Source organism: Artemia sp. Qi Xiang Cuo, chromosome 10 (assembly GCF_049724085.1).
Source record: "Artemia sp. Qi Xiang Cuo chromosome 10, ASM4972408v1, whole genome shotgun sequence".
Classification (NCBI taxonomy): Eukaryota; Metazoa; Arthropoda; class Branchiopoda; order Anostraca; family Artemiidae; genus Artemia; species Artemia sp. Qi Xiang Cuo.
In genome coordinates this window covers 64,451,900-64,472,797 of record NC_142803.1, presented here as the reverse complement: position 1 = coordinate 64,472,797, position 20,898 = coordinate 64,451,900, and the positions used below count along the sequence as shown (strand labels likewise).

The 20,898-nt window shown below is 34.4% G+C and overlaps 1 protein-coding gene across 1 annotated transcript in view; it reads left to right on the top strand.

The window, feature by feature from the left end:
* LOC148948032 (uncharacterized) overlaps positions 1-7,462 on the top strand; it is a 51,917-nt gene extending 44,455 nt beyond the window's left edge. Inside the window, exon 4 of the mRNA XM_089095673.1 lies at positions 7,101-7,462. Coding sequence (XP_088951799.1) covers positions 7,101-7,354 — 254 coding nt within the window. The 3' untranslated portion in view covers positions 7,355-7,462. The remainder of the gene's footprint in view (positions 1-7,100) is intronic.
* Positions 7,463-20,898: the final 13,436 nt, after the last annotated feature.

The window sequence follows — 20,898 nt, the reverse complement described above, 5'->3', positions numbered from 1 at the left end:
CAATAGTGCTACCACTTGTACTTGTTTCATAGTTTAAATACTTCTCCTTGTCGGCATTCAATGCTACAATAACCTTGCTATGTGAACACACTTTATTAAAAAGATCCATCTTCACTTTTTTTAAAGATATGACTTATGTGTTTATCGTTCTACTGCGTAAAAAATACTGATTTAATACATGCAATAGACTAGGTAGTGTCGATAACCGGACATTGAATACCAGTGGGAAAGCCAAATCGTGTCTCTGACCAATCATAGAGTACAATTATTAGAGCCGTAAGTATATTTTGCCATTTTAAGATACGTACAAAAAAAGATAAAAAATAAATAAAGTTGAATAATTTCGAAGTTTAAAAAAAATACTTTGTTTTTATGAAAAAAATATTGAATTAGAACCATCAGTCCCCATCATTATGAGCATCCAAAAATGGACTTAAGTTTCAAATTTGAACCAAAGAATTGTATTTTTCATAATTTTCTTACAAAAAACTAGAGTTTATGTTCAAAAACCCTTATTAGCTCAGATTTTACGGAAATATTTTTATTTTTCGATCCAAAAATAGACTTAAGTTTCACATTTGAACCAGAGAATTGTATTTAATTTTCTTATAAATTACTAGAGTATACGGTCAAAAACCCTTATTAGCTCAGCTTATACAGAAATAGTTTATTTTTCGATCCATAACTGGACTTAAGTTTCGCATTTGAACCAGAGAATTGTATTTTCCATAATTTTCTTACAAAAAACTACAGTTTACGGTCAAAAGCCCTTATTAGCTTAGATATTACGGGAATACTTTTATTTCTAGATACAAAATGGACCTAAGTTTCACATTTGAACCTGAGATTTGTTTTTTCCATAATTTTCTTACAAAAAAAATACAGTTTACGGTCAAAAACCATTATTAGCTCAGATTTTACGGAAATAGTTTTATTTTTCGATCAAAAATTGACTTAAGTTTCACATTTGATCCAGAGAATTGTATTTTCCAGAATTTTCTAACAAAAAAACTAGAGTTTACGGTTAAAAACCCTTATTAGCACAGATTTTACAGAAATAGTTTATTTTTCGATCCATAACTGGACTTAAGTTTCACATTTGAACCAGAGAATTGTATTTTTCATAATTTTCTTACAGAAACCTAGAATTTACGGTCAAAATCCCTTATCAGCTTAGCTTTTACGGGAATACTTTTATTTTTCGATCCAAAATCGACCTAAGTTTCACATTTGAACCTGAGAATTGTATTTTCCATAATTTTCTTACAAAAAACTATAGTTTACGGTCAAAAAGCCTTATTAGCTCAGATTTTATAAAAATAATGTATTTTGCGATCCATAACCGGACTTTATTTTCACCTATGAGCCAACAAATTGCATTATCCATAATTTTTCTTACAAAAAACTAGAATTTAAGGTCAAGAACACTTTATAGCTCAGATTTAACGGAAATATTATTATTTTTCGATCCAAAATGGACTTGAGTTTCACATTTGAACCAGAAAATTGTATTTTCCATAATTTTCTTACAAAAAACTAGAGTTTAAGGTCAAAAACCCTCATTAGCTCAGATTTTACAGAAATAGTTTTATTTTTCGATTGAAAATTGACTTAAGTTTCACATTTGAACCAGAGAATTGTATTTTTCATAATTTTCTTACAAAAAAAACTAGAGATTACGGTCAAAAACCCTCATTAGCTCAGATTTTACAGAAATAGTTTATTTTTTATTCATAACTGGACTTAAGTTTCACATTTGAACCAGAAAACTGTATTTTCCATAATTTTCTTACAAAAAACTATAGTTTACGGTCTAAAACCCCTATTAGCTCAGATTTTATAGATATAATTTATTTTTCGATCCATAACTGGACTTAAGTTTCACCTATAAGTCAACGAATTGTATTTTCTATAACTTTCTTACAAAAAACTAAAGTTTACGGTCAAAAACCCTTGTTAGCCCAGATTTTACGGAAATAGTTTTATTTCTCGATCCAAAAATGGACTTAAGTTTCCCATTTGAACCAGATAATTGTATTTTCCATAATTTTCTTACAAAAAAATAGAGTTTACGGTCAAAAACCCTCACTAGATCAGATTTTACAGAAATAGTTTATTTTTCGATTCGTAACTGGAGTTAAATTTCACATTTGAACCAGAGAATTTTATTTTCCATAATTTTCTTACAAAAAACTATAGTTTACGGTGAAAAACCCTTATTAGCTCAGATTTCATAGAAATAGTTTATTTTTTCGATCCATAACTGGACTTAAGTTTCACCTATGAGTCAACGAAATGTATTTTCCATAATTTTGTTACACAAAACTAGAGTTTACGGTCAAAAAACCCTTATTAGCTCAGATTTTACGGAAATAGTTTATTTTTATAGGTTTCAGACAACACATATCTACAAAAGACTAAGGAACATAGCTAATAAAAGCCGGAAATAGCAAATTAACCATCCCAAGTCATAAGTTTCAGACAACACACACCTACGAAATACTAAGAAATCTGGCTAAGAAAAGTCGGAAATAGCAAATTACACACCCCAAATCATAAGTTTCAGACAACACACATCTACGAAATACTAAGAAACTCTAGCTCAGAAAAGCCCGAAATAGTAATTTACATGACCCAAATCATAAGTTTCAGACAACACACACCTACGAAATACTGAGAGACCTAGCTCATAAAAGCCGGAAATAGCAAATTACACATCTCAAATCATAAGGTTCAGACAACACACACGTACGAAATACTAAGAAACCTAGCTCAGCTAAGTAAAAAATATCAAATTACACACCCCAAATCATAAGTTTCAGACAACACACACCTACGAAATACTAACAAACCTTAGCTCAGAAAAACCCGAAATAGTAATTTACATACCCCAAATCATAAGTTTCAGACAACACACACCTACGAAATACTAGGATACCTAGTTTCAGACAATACACACCAGCGAAAGACTAAGAAATCTAGCTCAGAAAAGCCCGAAATAGTAATTTACAGGAAATACTAGGAGAATACTAGGAAATACTAGGAGACCTAGCTCATAAAAGCCAGAAATAGCAAACTACCCACCCCAAATTGTAGGTTACAGACAACACACACCTATGAGAGACTAAGAAACCTAGCTCTTAAAAGCCAGAAATAGCAAACTACCCACCCCAAATTGTAAGTTTCAGACACCTATGAGAGACTAGGAAACCTAGCTCTGAAAAGCCCAAATAGCATCCCAAATCATAGGTTTAAGAAAACACACACCTACAAAAGGCTATGAAACCCAGGTCAGAAAGGCAGGATATTTCAAACTAAAGGTTCCAAATCGCAAGTTTCAACCGACACACACCATCAGAATACTAAGATCCCCAGATCAGAAAGGCTGGAAATAGCCCTTTATGTAACCCAAATCATAAATTTAAGATAACGCACTCCTATGAAATACCAAGAAACCTTAGTTCAGAAAAGTCCGAAATAGTAATTTACATAGCCCAAATCATAAGTTTCAGACAACACACACCTGAGAAATACTAGGACACCTAGCTCATAAATGCCGGAAATAGCAAATTACACATCTCAAATCATAAGTTTCAGACAACACACACCTACAAAATACTAAGAAACCTAGCTCAGCAAAGTCAAAAATAGCAAACTACACATCCCAAATCATAAGTTTCAGACAATACGCATCAGCAAAAGACTTAGAAATCTAGCTCAGAAAAGCCCGAAATAGTAATTTACATACCCCAAATCATTAGTTTCAGACAACACACACCTACGAAATACTAGGAGACCTAGCTCATAAAAGTCAGAAATAGCAAACTACCCACCCCAAATTGTAGGTTTCAGACAAACTCACACCCTATGAGAGACTAAGAAACCTAGCTCTGAAAAGCCAGAAATAGCAAACTATCCACCCCAAATTGTATGTTTCAGACAACACACACCTATGAGAGACTAAGAAATCTAGCTCTGAAAAGGCCAAATAGCATCCCATATCATAGGTTTCAGACAACACACACCTACAAAAGGCTATGAAACCTAGCTCAGAAAAGCAGGATATTGCAAACTAAAGATCCCAAATCATAGGTTTCAGACAACACAAACCTACGAAATACTAAGAAATTTGGCTAAGAAAAGTCGGAAATAGCAAATTATACACCCCAAATCATAAGTTTCAGAAAACACACACCTAGGAAAAACTAAGAAACCTTAGTTCAGAAAAGCCCTAAATAGTAAGTTACATACCCCAAATAATAAGTTTCAGACAACACACACCTACGAAATACTAGGAGACCAAGCTCATAAAAGCCGGAAATAGCAAATTATACATCTCAAATCATAAGTTTCAGACAACACACACCTACGAAATACTAAGAAACCTTGCTCAGCAAAGTCAAAAATAGCAAACTACACATCCCAAATCATAAGTTTCAGACAACACAGACCTACAAAATATTAAAAAACCTAGCTCAGAAAAGTCCAAAATAGCAAACCGTACATCTCAAATCATAGGTTTCAGACAACACACACCTATCCTTCTGCCATCAACCCATCTCTCCCCCAAAATACTTTTCAGCCATTTCTCGTTAAAAATTTTATTTCCAAGTCATCCGCTCGAGTCCCCAAACTATCACACTATAACTACTCTATGACATTCGGCTGCCATCGCCCCATCCCCCAAAAATATTTGTTCAGAGATTTCTTGTTAGAAATTTTCATTTCAAGTCATCCACACGGGTTTTTCGCTAGCAACTCGGCCCATAGTACAGCACTATAAGTACTCTAAGACACCCCGCTCCCATCCCTCCACCACTTGTGTATTATACAGAACACATCGAAGAAGTAAAGCTATCCGTTATTAAAATTCTTTTCTTGCCATCTACATCTCTCTTAGTATCAACTTTTTAGTATAGTATAACGTTAAACTCTATTTTAAATTGACAACACTGTTCAAACAGCACTTGTGTATTATACAGTACACATCGAAGTATTCGCAAATGCTAAACCCTTTTTTTCTCCACCTTCATAGGATCCAATTCACAAAAGCTATCTACCGACACATTCATATCAAACTATTCTCGGCTAAAGGCAATTGTCCAAAAAAATCAGAAATCGCTCTTGATAGCACATACTTCAAAGAAATAGAACAGTGGATAACGCATGGGTGATAGACAGCTTTTCGTACAAAATCATTCCTAAATAAGCAATTTGACGATCTCTAGTTTTCGATTAAAAAAAACAACAACAAACAATTATACTCTCAACCAGTCCGGTTGTCTTATACAATCACAACCATACTATCAAAATGTGTTTGACCACTTTATAGGTAAAGGATTGGTCGCTTTTTGCAATGTAATCGACAAACCACACTGCCTCAGGCGTAAGTTTTCTTGTAGGGTTCATATCTATTACACTTTTGAGCATATTCTAGTAGGGTTGATACTGTGTATACGGTTACTACTAACGATATGGGAGACTTTACCTAAGTATGAAAAAGAAAACAATCATAGTCTACAAAGTGATAGCAGAAGTCTTCACAGATAGGGTTCATATCTATTACACTTTTGAGCATATTCTTGTAGGGTTGATAATGTGTATACGGTTACTACTATCGTTGGCTCCTGTTCCAAAATACCATTCCTTTACTTTTGTTCATAGTGAAACACTGGCTTAATCAGATATTGATCTTTGTGATCACAAAGATCTTTGTGATCTGGCTTAATCAGATATTAATTTTTGTGAATACCACACTCTCGACTGGGATTAATGCCGTTGTACGACTTTTGCAATCACCTTTGGATTCCGTTATCGGTACCATTCTTGATCCACAAGCATCACTCTTAACAATTATGGTATAGTACAATTGAATGACTAAGAACAGATCTATCCTTGTTGATGGATATCCTTGATGCAATTATTGATAAAATCAAGATAGCTTTACACTGTACCGTTTTTCATGCTTTTGATATGCAAAGAAAAGACTTTAAATGTTCTGTTTTGATTTTACAAACACAACAACTGGGGAAATTGTCCGTTGATTTTATGAGTGACCCAAACATCTTGTGGAAGCAATTACATCCGAACAGAGCTGATCCTAATGTGCAAAGTTACATTTTCAATGAGAGTTAGTTAAACCATAGTAAGTATGTGCACCACATCTTAATTAGCTAGACTCCATATTCAAATCTAGTCAGATAAGGAACGCAAAACCACGCCGTGTTGTGGTCATCATTTTCAAATGTTATATTCAACTATTACTGAAGAATTTGAAAGAGATCAAGTCTCTGGGATTTGATGGGAACATTCCGAGACACTTGCAGCATAGCAAAAAGCTTTTACATGAGTATTTAGCCCTTCCTGTTCCAATTTTACATCGAACTGGCCATCACATCAGAAAATCTTCACGGTTGCCGCGCATCCAATATTTTTCCAAAGAATTAAAATCTGTTGTTTTTTACAAACTACTGGCCAAATAAATTTTTTTTCGGATATTAGCAAATTGTTTAAGAAGTTACTTCAGCCCTATATTTTTTCACATGCTCAGATGAAAGACATACAACTTTGATTTTGGAATAGGTTGACCTGTGGAAACGCATATTGACTCCTAGGACGACAAATAAAAACTACACCCGTTGCCGATAAACCCCTTTTGTCTTCAATGGTGACATTTCTGCTAGTTTTTACTTTATAGTTCATTTATAAGCACTATTTTCACCCTTATTATCAGGTGTAGACCCTGTATTGTGGGGAGAGTAGGGGAAGGTAGGTTGACAGTCAACACAGCTCACAATAAAAATCGATAACAATCATTTAAATACTTTGTTTTTAAAACTCTCATAACTTTTTGCTATTGGCGGATAAAATTCCTTTAAAGTATAGTCGCTTATCTTTATTAACTCTAAAAAACGAGAGAATAAAATCCTATTTTCATTTCATACTTTACAAAATATTATGAAACTAAAATTTTTAGTTCTTGTAATTAATCATAAAAAATAAAGCATTTTGTAACCCAGCAATTGGCCTATCATTTGAACGTAAGAACAATTAGATCTTATTTTTGTTAAATCGTACCTTTTTGTTTTGTTTTATTATAGGCATGGTTATTCGTGTTTTTGAGCCTGAATTTGGTGGCAAAAACTGCTATCTAGAAGGAATTAATGCAAAACAGTCCTACCATCTACAAGTTATGCTTAGAAGACTCAAGCAAAGTCAGATTCAAATCATGAAAGCTGGTGCAGATAGTCCAGGTGCTTGGCATGTTAAAGGCATGACAGCTTTACAATTGATGTCATTTTTCCAGCAGCAGTATACAGCCAAAACTGTTGGCTACCAACTGAGGCTATCATAGGAAAGTAGCAAACGAAAAAGAAGGTGCGACGTTGAAGCTAATGTATAAATTTGACCTTAATTTTATAGTTATTAATGATGTTATTTGAGAATTAAAATGTAAAATTAACGATGTTAAACTAAGAACATAATTAGCACAATGAAGTGAAATCGGCAATTAAATTTCTGAGTATCCACTAAATTATTATAGTGCTGAAGAGCATTATAATGCCAACAGGATAGCTTCAGGGATACAACCCGGTATTTAGAAGGGTGAATACAGATTTAAGCAGTTAATCACGGTCAACGTTTAGTGTGAACACATATGATTTACATAGCCGAATATAGTTGGGCCGTGCAACCAAGTGGCAAGGAGAGGACATAAGGGAATTTTTAAGGGGTGTAGAGGGGGAATATCTACAAAGTATGGCAAATTTGGGTGGCACTTCTTATCGTATTAGATAAAAACATTTATTTCCTGCTCAATGCCCCGTAGATCAAAATTCGTATTTTAGAGTCAATAAATAAAATCTAGACAAGCAAAAATCATACGAAAAACTTCAAAACTAAAAAACTAGCTAGCAATGATAAAAAGATATCAGAATATAAGATCATTCACTAGTAAATTATTAAACTGGCAAATGCAAATTTAAAGGATAAAAACTGATAAAACTAATTTTAAAAAATCAACAAATATAAAACTTTGTGTAGGGATGTTTAAGAAAACAAAGGGGGAAACAAATCAGGTGAAAAAATACGAAACCTATGATGCACCATTATCAAATAACAAAACAGGAAGCCTAGCGGGCTATTTTGTTTATTTTTTTAATGAAGGGACTATATATAGAGATAAATCAGCAAACAGGGAAAAGATAGGAACGAAAGCAAAAACAACTCAAGGCAGGAGGAATTTGGGTGGGGAGTGTCTTTTGAGGAAAATTTTTTCAGTGCGATAGTTTTGTCGTTGTATTTTTTGCAAACGGAGGCGTAACTGTAACCCCCCCCCCCCTTGTACTCAAATGCTTTCGGCTCATCTTTTATTTTTAAAGAGAAGAGTATGCAGCCTTATCTTCTTAGAAAATCATTCAGAGGGCACATTTTCTGATGAATTCAATTGTTTTCAAAGTTATTGGATTAATGATTCGGGTATTTGACTGTCTACGATCATTTTGATAAAAATGAAGCAACTAGTTTTACTGGGAAAGGCTTAATATTCAATTCAGTGACAAGTTTTCTCAAATAATTTATTTTGGTTAACAAAGTCAAATGCTTTTTGAAGGTAAATGAATATTAAATTTGGGAAGGCTTTATGCTCTTCGACAATTTTCCCAATCGGATTGATAAGAAAAACAGGTTAATAGTAGGTAGAATTTGATTTGAAGTTCCCAATTTTTGGTCCCCAAAAATATCATTTCAGTATTTGGAATGTTTTTTTTATTCAATGCGCAAAGAATCTTTCAAGAATTTTCAAGAATATAGGGTTGAGAGAAAACGAATGAACGTCTTCAAAACCATGCTTTCCGAGTTTAGAGAGCAACCTGTTAAAATAAGCGTGGTAAATTCAAGGGTTTCAGATAGTTTAATGTTAGTAGGAACCCATATTTACATACTAGACTTATATCCATATATGGGCATTGAAGAGATTCAAAATCCTTGGTAAAAGCCTGGACGAGATTTAATGTCCTTGGTAAAAACTTGGGACGAGATTTAATGTCCTTGGTAAAAGGGTTATTTCTAGACCAATCAGATGCCTAGAATCCCTGTACGTACAAGACCACACCTCTTTCTAGACCTGTTTGATGGTTATATTGTTTGTTGGTTATATGGTTTGATGGTTATATTGTTTGTTGGTTATATGGTTTGATGTTATTTCTTAGTTCTATCTGTTTGTTGATGGTTATGTGATTTGATGTTTCAATGCCCATTGAATACAGACAGAAGTTTACACCATTGCTAGATAAGAGTGTCTAACGGGTCAGGATCACGTGTCTCTTTCTAGGTCAATGGATTTACCTAAGGTTTCTCTTACATCAAAAAAGGATGCCAAAACAAAGGAAAATTCAGAAATTACTTTTAGGGGATTATTTGGGTGAAACAAATCAATCGACGTTTTAGGGATTTTTTGGGTGAAACAGTTTGAGACATTTTAGAGGATGATTTGGGGTGAAACTCTATGGTCTTTATAATACACAAGCTCCATTTGAACAGTGTTGTAAGGTCCCCTACCCCAATCCCCAAGACTCGTTCCCACCATTCCAACTTTTTTTTCAGGACATCCCCCAATTTTCAATGTAGAGGCTCAAATTAAGAGTTAAAAATTTGTAAGAAAAAAGTTAGCAGAACGTCAAATTCAATCAATCAATCAACCAATCAATCAATTTATTAATACTAAAAAAAACAATACAATTACAAACTTAAAAATTTAAACACGCCCAAGAAGCTAAGCTTGTACAGGGCCAACAAAACAAATAAGACACTATTATAAAACACTAAAAAAAAAAAAAAAAAAAAAAAAAAAAAAAAAAAAAAAAAAATTAGATAAGAGACATTTATGAAAATAGGAGAAATAATAGGAGAAAATAGGAGAATTATTTGAAATATATTGAATGAAAAAAAAAAGACATAAATGTGGATAGAATGCAAAAAATGAAAAAAAAGGGGGAAAACACTATACTGGAAATACCCAGCGAGAAAGTGCCTTTGCAGAAAGAGATAGAGGGACATCAGGAGGGATGGAGTTCCATAGTAAAATAGATTGATAAACAGGAGACCTCTGACCTGCTGTCGATGAACGCTTAGGTAAAAAGAACCTGCGATAAGAGCTACGTAAAAAAGAAGAGTACCTACCTGAGCCTGACAGAAAGAAAAACTGCTGCAGAGATGGAGGGAGTCTACCTAGAAAAGCAGAATGTGCTAAATAAAGGTAACTTTTACCCACAATACGATCCAGCGGAGCTATTCCAGTATCATTATAAAGATCAGAGGAAGGGTAAAAACGAGGAAGAAGAAAAGTAGCCTTCACTGCCCTATTTTGGGCTCTTTGAAGTGAGCAGAGAAGAGATTTATTAGTACTACCACAGACAGAACAGCAATGAGAAAGGTAAGGAAAAATAAAAGCATAATAAAGAGAAAGCATAACATTAGGGGTAAGAAATGAGTTAACCCTGTATAACATTGAAGATTGGCGGAGGACAAAGGAACGGGTATGAGTTATATGGGGTTTAAAAGAAAGAAAACTGTCAAGATACACACCAAGAAATTTCACTATAGTAGCTTGCGGTATAATATCATTCCCATAAGGCAGGATGGTTGGTTCCCCTGCGTCTCTCATACGATAAGGGGTTCTAAAGTGTACAATGGCACTTTTTTGGCTGTTGAGAGTCATACCATTTGACCAGCACCAATCTTTTACTTTATCAAGAAGACCTTGAGCTAGGGAAATGGCAGATGGCAGGTCCACTGCAGCAATGAAGATGGCAGGAACTTTGACCTCATCTTTCAAGATTTAGACAAGTGGATGCTATGAACATCCAATTCTGTTACTTTTTACCTCATATTTTCAAATATGTCATTTAGGATGTTACCATTTTTTAAAAAGTCCCAACCCATCCCCCCCCTTCCCGGTGGTCAAAAAAATTTTACCCCGTTATGACTTTCGTATTTACAAACCTTAGCGCATCAACTATTCATGCAAACATCCACTAATAAAATTCATATTAAAAGAAATTTTCGCCACTATAAAAATTTAAAACAGCGAAAACGTCTTTTCCAAACACATTTTTGACGGATCTGTTAAAATAAATGGCTGGAAACAGTTTGCAGACGTTCACGAAACGTTGAAAAGTTCATTGTTTCTATAGACCGGGTGTCATATGAGAACTGTTCAAGCTTATTTCCATCAGAATAGATTTGCACTATTAGCGGTATCTAATAGTGATAAAAAGTTATATCATTTGTTAGGAGTGAAACAAAGCTCCTTTCAAATTAGCTAGTGAAAATATTAAACAATGTAGGCGACTTAAGAAAACTTTAATATTTTTTAGGGGGGTGGGGGATGATTCAAGGGTTCATTGGGTACATTCTTAAGCCCTTCTGCTTCAAAATTAGCTAGTGAAAATAATAAACAATGTAGGCGACATATGAAAACTAATATTTTTTAGGGGGGTGGGGGTTAATTCAAGGGTTCATTGGGTACATTCTTATACCCTTCCTTTTCAAAATTAGCTAGTGAAGATATTAAACAATGTAAGCATCTTATGAGAACATTAATATTTTTCGGGGGTGGGGGTGAGTCAAGGGCTTATTGAGTACAATTCTTTATCTCGTCCGGAATTTAGTGCATTATCAGCGATATGTAATAATGATAAAAAGTTATATTACTGTCTTAGGAGTGAACCAAAGCTCCTTTCAAAATACCTAGTGAAAATATTAAACAATGTAGGCGACTTATGAAAACTAATAGTATTTAGGGGGGTGAGGGATGATTCAAGTGTCCATTGGGTACATTCTTATGCCCTTCTTTTTTCAAAATTAGCTAGTGAAAATATTAAAAAATGTATGCGACCCTGATTTTATATGGTTTCGCAAAAAAATAGCTCGTCTTTAACAAACTTACCAATAGCTAATCGAAACAGTCTATAAATATCTTCATTTTTAGTCCAATTGTGCAGCTAATAAGGAAACATTTGACATTTTTTCATGATTTTGTGTGGTTTCGCAAGAAAATAGCTCGTCTTTAACAAACTTAGCCACAGCTAATTGAAACTGAGTATAATTTCTTCATTTTTAGTCCAATTGCGTAGCTAACAAAGACATATTTGACATTTTTTCTGATTTTGTGTGGTTTCGCATGAAAATAACTCGTCTTTAACAAACTTATTCATAGCTTATCGAAACTGTCTATATATATCTTCATTTTTAGTCCAATTGCGTAGCTAATAAAGAAACAAACTTTCCCAATATCGGAAGCATGGGGGCTTTCATACATGCTACAATGGACTTTAAGGGAATACGTTGTTTATGTAATTTCGATAAACTGTAAAACTTTGGATCAAGAGCTACCCCAGGGATGCATTTTAGGTTACTTTTTTTCTCAAAATGGCATGAAATATGCTAGCGGCTTTTTATTTGTTCACTTTAAGCCTATTTTTTTCATATTCTTTTATTATTTTTGTGAATTCGAGTTCAGAAGGACATTTGAGGTGATGTTTTATTTTTATGGATATAAGGATTTTTATTGTTCACCATACATGCGGGCTATCATTCCAAGCAGACAGAGGCAAATTGATATTAAGCGGCACAGTATCGTAACAAGTTATTTGCACATCTAATTTTTAAATCGGATTTTTGATAGGTGTTAACAGTGACATGTTTCGGGGTATTATTTACGGTATCATCCTGAGAAAATGCATATCACGATGATTTGAGATGCATACTGGACATACAATTTCTTCTGATGAATGGGTTCCATGTCCCCGCTCAAGAACCCGAAGTACCCCTCCCTCCACTAGGGTACCATCCAGAGCACAGACCGCTACCGAGGGAATATCCAATTCACCGTACAGTTTATCTTAGCCCTGGTGCAACCCAGGACATATTTTTCAGAAAAAATATCAAAACGTACAAAGGGGAAAATTCCTGTTCCCGGCAAACCCGCGCGATGTGGGAGAGTTGGGTCAGTGTTGTCTCATTCCAGGGACGGAATCCGATCATCCCAATGCAATTCAGGGGGGTTTGCTCAATGTTGAATTTTTCCGAAGAGACGGAATCCGGGCTTCGGCTAGATCATAAAAGAGGCTAAAAACTGTCTCGCTCGAGATAATTTAAAGGTAGTAATAATAAGGAAATTATCTTTGAGTTTCTACAGCAGCACTCTAACGTCAGAGCATCCATGTGTTATGAGAGCAGATGTCCAAACCGATAAAAAAGTATACTTATGGTCCAAAGCGGGATGGCGCTACGAAACTGTTTTCACACTAGCACCAGCTCTCCACACATCCCCCCCCCCCTTTGAAAACAGAGAGGCCCTCATTTTTTCTTTACTATTGTTAGATGCTCTAAGCATTTCACCTCGCAATGTTACACTATAAATACTCTAAGACATCCTCTCTCTTCACCCATCTCCCCAGAAACACCTTTTCGACATTTCTCGCTAAAAAATTTTATTTTCAAGTCATTCATTAGGGCTTTTACAGGCAATTCAGCCCACAGTGTAGCACTATAACTACTCTAAGACATCCTTCCCCCATCACCAAATCCCCCCAACCACAGACACTTTCTTAAAAGTACAATTTTTTGTTATGATGATAACCTATCTGTTATAAGTAACACGTTTTTTGCCCTAGGTACCAAATTTTTTCTTAGAAATGTCGATTATCGCATTATGATAACAAATTTTTTGTCAGAATTAACAACTTTTCCTTAACACTTACAAATTTCCTCATCAGAGTAATAATATTTTACCTTAAAACTAACATAATTTTACTTAACACGCAAGCATTTCTCTTAAAAATAATATTTTTTGTCAGCGATAACACGTTTTCTGTTCGAAGTAGCAAGTTTTCTGCCAAAGATACAAAATTTTTTCTTAGAAATAACAATTTTTTGATTGTGATAACATCTTTTCTGCCAGAAGTAGCAAGTTTTGCTTAAGACTAACAAACCTTCTCTTTAAAGTAACAAAATTCTTTTTAATACTACCAAACGTTCACTTAACACTAAAAGATTTTCTCGTCGATGCATCAACATTTTTCCTTAATACTATGATACTTTTATTAATAATAACCCTTTTCGCCAGTGATAAGAAGTTTTCTGCCAGAAGTAGCAAGTTTTCCTTAAAACTAACAAATTTTTTGATCAAACTAACAACATTTAACATTAAAACTAACATACTTTTTAATAAGACACAAAAATTTCTCTTAGAAATAATATTTTTTGTCAGTGATAACACGATTTCTGTTCGAACTAGCAAGTTTTCTGCCAAATATACCAAATTTTTTCTTAGAAGTAACAATTTTTTTAATGTGATAACAACTTTTCAGTCAGACGTACCAAGTTTCCTTTAACACTAAAAAACCATCTCGTCAGAGTAACAACATTCTTCCTTAATACAACCAAACCTTAACTTAACACTAACAGATATTCTCTTGGATGCATCAACTTTTTTCCTTAATACTAACATACTTTTACTTAACACACGCAAATTTATGTTAGAAATAACACTTTTCGTCAGTGATAATTTCTTAAAAGTAACAATTTTTTCGTTATGATAACAAGTATTCTGTTCGAACTAGCAAGTTTTCTGTTAAAGATACCAAATTTTATTAGAAGTAACAATTTTTCGTTATGATAAGAAGTTTTCTGCCAGAAGTAGCAAGTTTTCCTTAATACTAACAAATTTTATTCTTCGATGCATCAACCTTTTTCCTTAATACTAACATACTTTTACTTAACACACTCAAATTTTTCTTAGAAATAATATTTTTCGTCAGTGATAACACGTAGCGAAGAGGAGGATTTTGAAGAATTTTTGGCCATGAAAAATCTAGTCATCCCTAAAAGAAAACCCCTAATACCCATGCCTGCATAAACCCCAAAAAGCCCAGAGAGTTCATCCACAGAAAGCTCGGAGCAAGAATAAGATTATACGCTGTCACCAAAAACCCAATTTTTCCCGCATAGAATTTCAACCCCATGTCCCCCCAAAAGATTTCCTGATGACATGGTATCCCCAGCAACCCCGATAGAAAGACCCCTATCACTACAGGATGGATTGAACAGAGCTGTGGAAACCCCAGGTGCAAAAAGGAGGAAGACTCCCCCTAGGGATACAAATAAAAAAAGCTTGAGAGAGGCCATGGACCTTATAAATTACCCAATAAAAACAAGACAAAGTACCTTGCCTTGGACACAGAAACACCCTGAAGATGAAAACTTGGGACAATACCATCACATAACGGTGTCTAAAGTAAAACCCAAGGAATCTCACTCCTGGAAACAGGCCATGTTACGAAATACACCTCACCCACCGGAAGATATAGCATTCAGCCAGTGGAGACATTCTCCAAAGGTATTTGACTCCTCCCAGAGTTCCCAAGAATCTTTTAACCCCCCCGAAACAGGACTTCAGCGTGAGGAAATGGAAAATAAACCCTCCACCTCCAAAGGAGAAGAGATATATGAAGCAAGAGCAGGTGATACTCCAAAATCTAATCAATCCCATTTTTTACATGTTTCTTCAGTGTCAATAAACTTCAGTGTCAGGGATATTGATGCAAATAATTAATTTTATAAAATCCCTCCCTTAAAATTAAAGTTAAAAATAAAATCTAGCATAAGTGACTGTGTTTCAAAAAAACTAACTCGTGTTATTTCCCCAAAATTTTTGAATTCTGAAAAACTAGTGCTTTATTGAAAAATAAAAAAAAAAACTAAAAAATAATGCAGCAGAAAAATTCTTAAATGTTATATAGAAAATAAAATAATTTATAAGACCTTCAATAATCATTCACCAGCCATGAAAGCAGTAAATTTAGGTATACGATTTTAATCATCTCAAAATCTCAAATAGGATTAGTCTTGAGCACAGCAATAGTTTTTCTGAATTTAAAAATTTTAGAAAATAGCCTCAATTCAATTCATTTGAACCAAAAATACAAATATATTTTTGCAGAAACTACAAAACAATATGTTTTTATTTAATTTTTGGAAAGTGATGTCCAAAGAAATTATAGCGCATCATCCTGTTATCTTTGTGCTATCAATTCAAGAAAGGCTTTAGCACTCACGAGCAGAAACGATTATTCTTAAATTAACTTTCTATTTTATGTCATTTATAAAAGCCAATTGAAACTTTTTATCTATTATTCGGATGGAAAAAAAAAGAAAAAAAACTGAAAGAAAAAGCGAAGAGACTTTGATGTGGTTTTCTAGCCTTTAATTATGTTACTGTACATTTCCACTTATGATGTAAGTAAGAAATCAGATTAAAGCCGCTTCTTTACTACTAAGGTCCCTGAATCAAACCTGCAGTGTGTTGCTACACCAATGTTTGATCTCTGGGTTCCGTATTACCAAACTAAGGTCAAACTCACTGTGACACTCCGGGACATCCAACCATGATGTCAAACATTATTGTTATTTCTCACAATTGAAATGGTTGAACTTAAATAATTTTTTTTTTCCTCAATACAAAATGAAAGAAATGACAGGATATTATAAGACGGAGCCGATATTTGGACACACGAGAAAGCGGTTAAGCTAGAGTGCGTTAAATTAGGGCACTATAAGAGATTCTATAGACTGAATAGAAAGACTCATTCTCAGTTTTTAATGATGGTTTATGGTCGCTAAAAAGATATGGACTAGTCTCAATGATCAAATTTTGGTTGAGAGTTGTTCAGTTATCGAGTGACAGGCTGCTTAAGGGAGCTTACGAATATTTACTTTCGCAGGAGAAAAAAGAATCATGGATATTTTAAAAGACATTTTACATAAAACAGTATTTTCTTTTGTTTTGAACAAAGGTTGAGAACCAGTATATACAAATTAGGACAAAGAAATTAAGATCGTGCTAGAAAATCAAATGATCCAAAAATAGAATGAGGAGTAATTAAAAAATAGAATTAGAAAATTAAATTTTTAATTCGAAAACGAATCCATGTTTTTTGGAAAAATTAGCATTCTAGGATTCTCTAGCTTAAACAAATAATCTATATAGGTCACAATTTTGAGAAAATTCGTTCACAGCCTTAATTTTGGAAAAAATATCTAATGAGTGTCGTCACATTTATGAGCACCTTTCAAGAACATGCGTCATATTTGCCAGTAGTGGTTGTATCGTTTTTAGTGTCTATGATGCAGGCAAAATTACACAAGAAATATACCTAAGTTAAGTATAAAATACCTTATAGGTATTAAGCATAAGTCTAAAAATTAAGTATAATTAAGTATAAATATAAGTAAAAAATTACAAATATTAAGTGTAAAAAATAAGTACCAGGTATGAAACAAAACATTAAGCATAAAAAACTTAAATAAAAAGTTTTGTCAGATGCCGCGCCGGCGGATCGACCGACAGCCACCAAAGAGAGGCCCAGTCGACTGCCACCGAAGTGTCACAACGCCACTGGCACACCACAGGCGTGCCACCGCCGGCAAAGGCGGTGGCGTTTGGTCGACTTTAAATTAATTTTGCGGCATTTCTTTATTGCGTCAACCGCAAAGTCGAAGCTTTTCCTTCTCGTAGAGTTTAGTATTTCGGTTTTTCCTGATTAGAAATCAAGCAGGGCTTGCACTATCCCCGAATTTTTGGGTATTTCCCCGAAAATCCATACGTCACCCGGAAAAACAAATTTGGTTCCCCGTATTCCCGAAAATCACGCAATCACGATGCCAACCCTATTGATTTATCACCAGTTACTTTCCCTGCCAAATATCACTTTACATACCATAATTCTTCACTACTCTCTGGTTCTTAAATTTTCGTCTCTTTTGTTACTTTGCATAAAAACCAAACAGATGCAATATGCAATTGCGTTGCAAATATTGCAATATACACAATTCTTCATATGTTGACAAAAAAAAAGTATCGTCTTTATGAAATGATTTTAAATCATTTCGAATCCAGTTTCCCAATTGCAATTCATTACATCATTCGTAGTCAAGAATTTTATTTTCAAGTTGAATAGAATTATAGAACGCATTCACTATATTCACTACAGTTGGATTTTATAATTGGTAGAAGAAAGGTCGTTTCTACAGCTGAATTGTAAGCTTGGAGAATTTTTTTCTTTTGCTGTTTTTAGATAAGATTTTCTTATTGTTTAATACTCAATTGTTGAACGCCTGATAGATTAAAGAAAATACAATCTTCTTTCTGAAAATATTTTACCCTCCTCCCCCAAAAAAAACCTTCTATTGAGACAAAATTTAGCAATAGACTTAGCTATGTACAAGGTTGGGGAATAAAAGATTGAAACGGAAGTTACCCCAAAAATATGATTCATAAGAAAATTGTAAATTGTTGCCTATAGGGTGGGGGAGATAGGGGGCTATCATTTTGAAATGATAATACCTTATTTTTTATTGAAAGCAGGGATGCCAAAAAGATATTTATTTTTTTCATTTAAAGTGGAGATGGAAGAAAATACTATTAAATTCCCTGGGAAACCATTGAAATATTTTGATAGACCCAGGTTCCCCCATTGGGACTTGTTCATTGTCTGGGGTATTGTGCGATTTCTCATAGGCTACTGACCTAATTTGGCTTTTGTGTGTGCTCCCTTTTAATTAGATTCTTTGGATCTTAGTGAATGCCACGGCGAATCTATGACTCAGTTTTCCAATAGTTTGAGGTATATCGGAATAATTTTGACATTTTTTTGTTGTCTTTGTACCCCTTTTTTTTTTACTCATACCCTCAATTTTTTTTTTCAAGGAACACTAAGCTGTTTAACGTTATTTTGCAGTTTGTTTGAACCATATAGTGACCTAGTTAATTATTAAGTAAATTATTTTTTAATGTAAAGCAGAGACGGTATCCTATTAATGTGGTGTCCAGAGGGGGGGGGGGTGGAGAGGTATTACATTTAAATGATAATATCTCGAAATTTTTCATTGAAAGCAGGGATGCCAAAAAGTAAATTTTTTAACCAGCGATTTTTGAAATTTTGAACTCATGAATAGGCTCGAATCTGTTGTAAATTTAAGCTGTGATTTGAGAAAGACTGATGAAAACATTAATGTTTGCGGTCAACATTGATCGCACCGGCAGCGTGCCACCGACATCTTACCGGAGGCGCACCACTTACCTCTTACCGGCGACGTGGCGCGGCGTGCTGTTTTTGGCCATGCCACCGCCGGTCTTCTCTGATCGGCGTGGTGCCGGGGTCCAGTTGTGTTCTATCCCTCTTTATATAAATCATTTTGATGGACTTTCTCTTAAGGAGCAAAGGAAAGGCAATAGGAGACCACAGAATCAAATGGGGAGGAAAAAGTTTCCTGGACTTAGATTATACTGATGGTTTAAGCATCCTAGATAAAAATGTGAGCAAAATGAATGAAGTTTTGGGGGTTTCTCGAGTTCAGGGTGCTAGAATGGGTTTGAAAAATAATGTCAAGAAGACTAAGTTACTAAGGCTAGGAATAAGTGAAGATGAAAAGGTGACGTTGGGTAATGAAAAGTTTGATCAGGTGGACAGCTTCACTTACCTTGGTAGTATTATTAGTAAAGGTGGTAGGAGCATTGAAGATGTTAAAAGTAGAATAGCCAAGGCTCAGGGTGTTTTTTCACAGTTAAAATTTTTTTAAAGAATAGGAAGATAAATCTGCTAACCAAGATTATAATATTAGAAGCTACAGTGATGACAATGGTCAAATATGGCTCTGAAGCATGGACGCTCCGAAAAGTGGATGAAGATTTGCTAGATAATTTTCCAGAGAAATTGCTTAAGGATTGTTCTGGTTACCCGAATGACTGACCGTATTTCAAACAATAGGCTATACGAAATATATGGTTCAATGCCGCTCTCTAGGGCTATAATGAAAGAAAGGCTGAGGTGGCTAGGGTACGTTGTTGGGATAAAGGATGACAGATTGCCGAAGATTAGTCTTTTTGGCCAACCATCTAGGGCTAAATATAAATCCGGTCGTCCTCTTTTTGGGTGGGAGGACGTCATAAAGAAAGATTTAAAGGAAATGGGAACTTCATGGGCGGGTGTAAAAAGGGATGTTTTAAATAGATTGGGATGGAAGACGAGCGTGCGCAGCTGTGTTGGCCTCAGGCAGCTTGGTGCTACGGTGAGTCGTTAGTAGTAGTAGTAGTAGTATTTCCAGATGATAAAATAAATCATTCCCCTCCTTTTCCCAGGAGTGAACGTGTCTTTTTTATATCTACGATACATGCAACATTAAAAAAGGAATATAATTAAGTATAAAATACAAAGTATAATTATTCTATCCGGGGTGCAGCGGTAGCTAGCAACCTAGTAAGAGACGATCACGTCCAAATTTAAGAAATATAATAATCTACAACTCCTAAAAATAGACTCGGATCAAAACAAAAAGTACACCATTAGAACCGCCTTGTCAGAAACCCCTAAAAGGAAACTTATTTTCCCTGGGTTTGAACAACAAGAAAAATATATTGAAAATCAAGAAAAGTGGCAACTATTACAGTATTCTGCCTTAACGGCATCTTTTTTTCCTTTTCCACAGATAGCTTGGCACTGGAACATCATAGAAAGTTGTTCAATGGCTCATTTTAAAGTAAATTACTAGATTTAGTGTCATTTGTAACTTTTTTTAACATAATCAGTTTTTCCACTAAAACTGCATTTTTATGGAATGATGTCATAGTCTTAGGTAGCAACCATCTATGGCGTAATAAGTGAATATATACATAATGGATCGATATAGTTAATTATGTAAGTTTCAACGAATATAGCTGAAGCCTAGTAGAGAAACAACTACAGCGCATAGTGACTAAAAAATAAGATAATGCAAGCATCTTTTGAAATGTTGCTTATCTGAGGTATGGTGGCATACTAAGGATTGTGTCATATTATT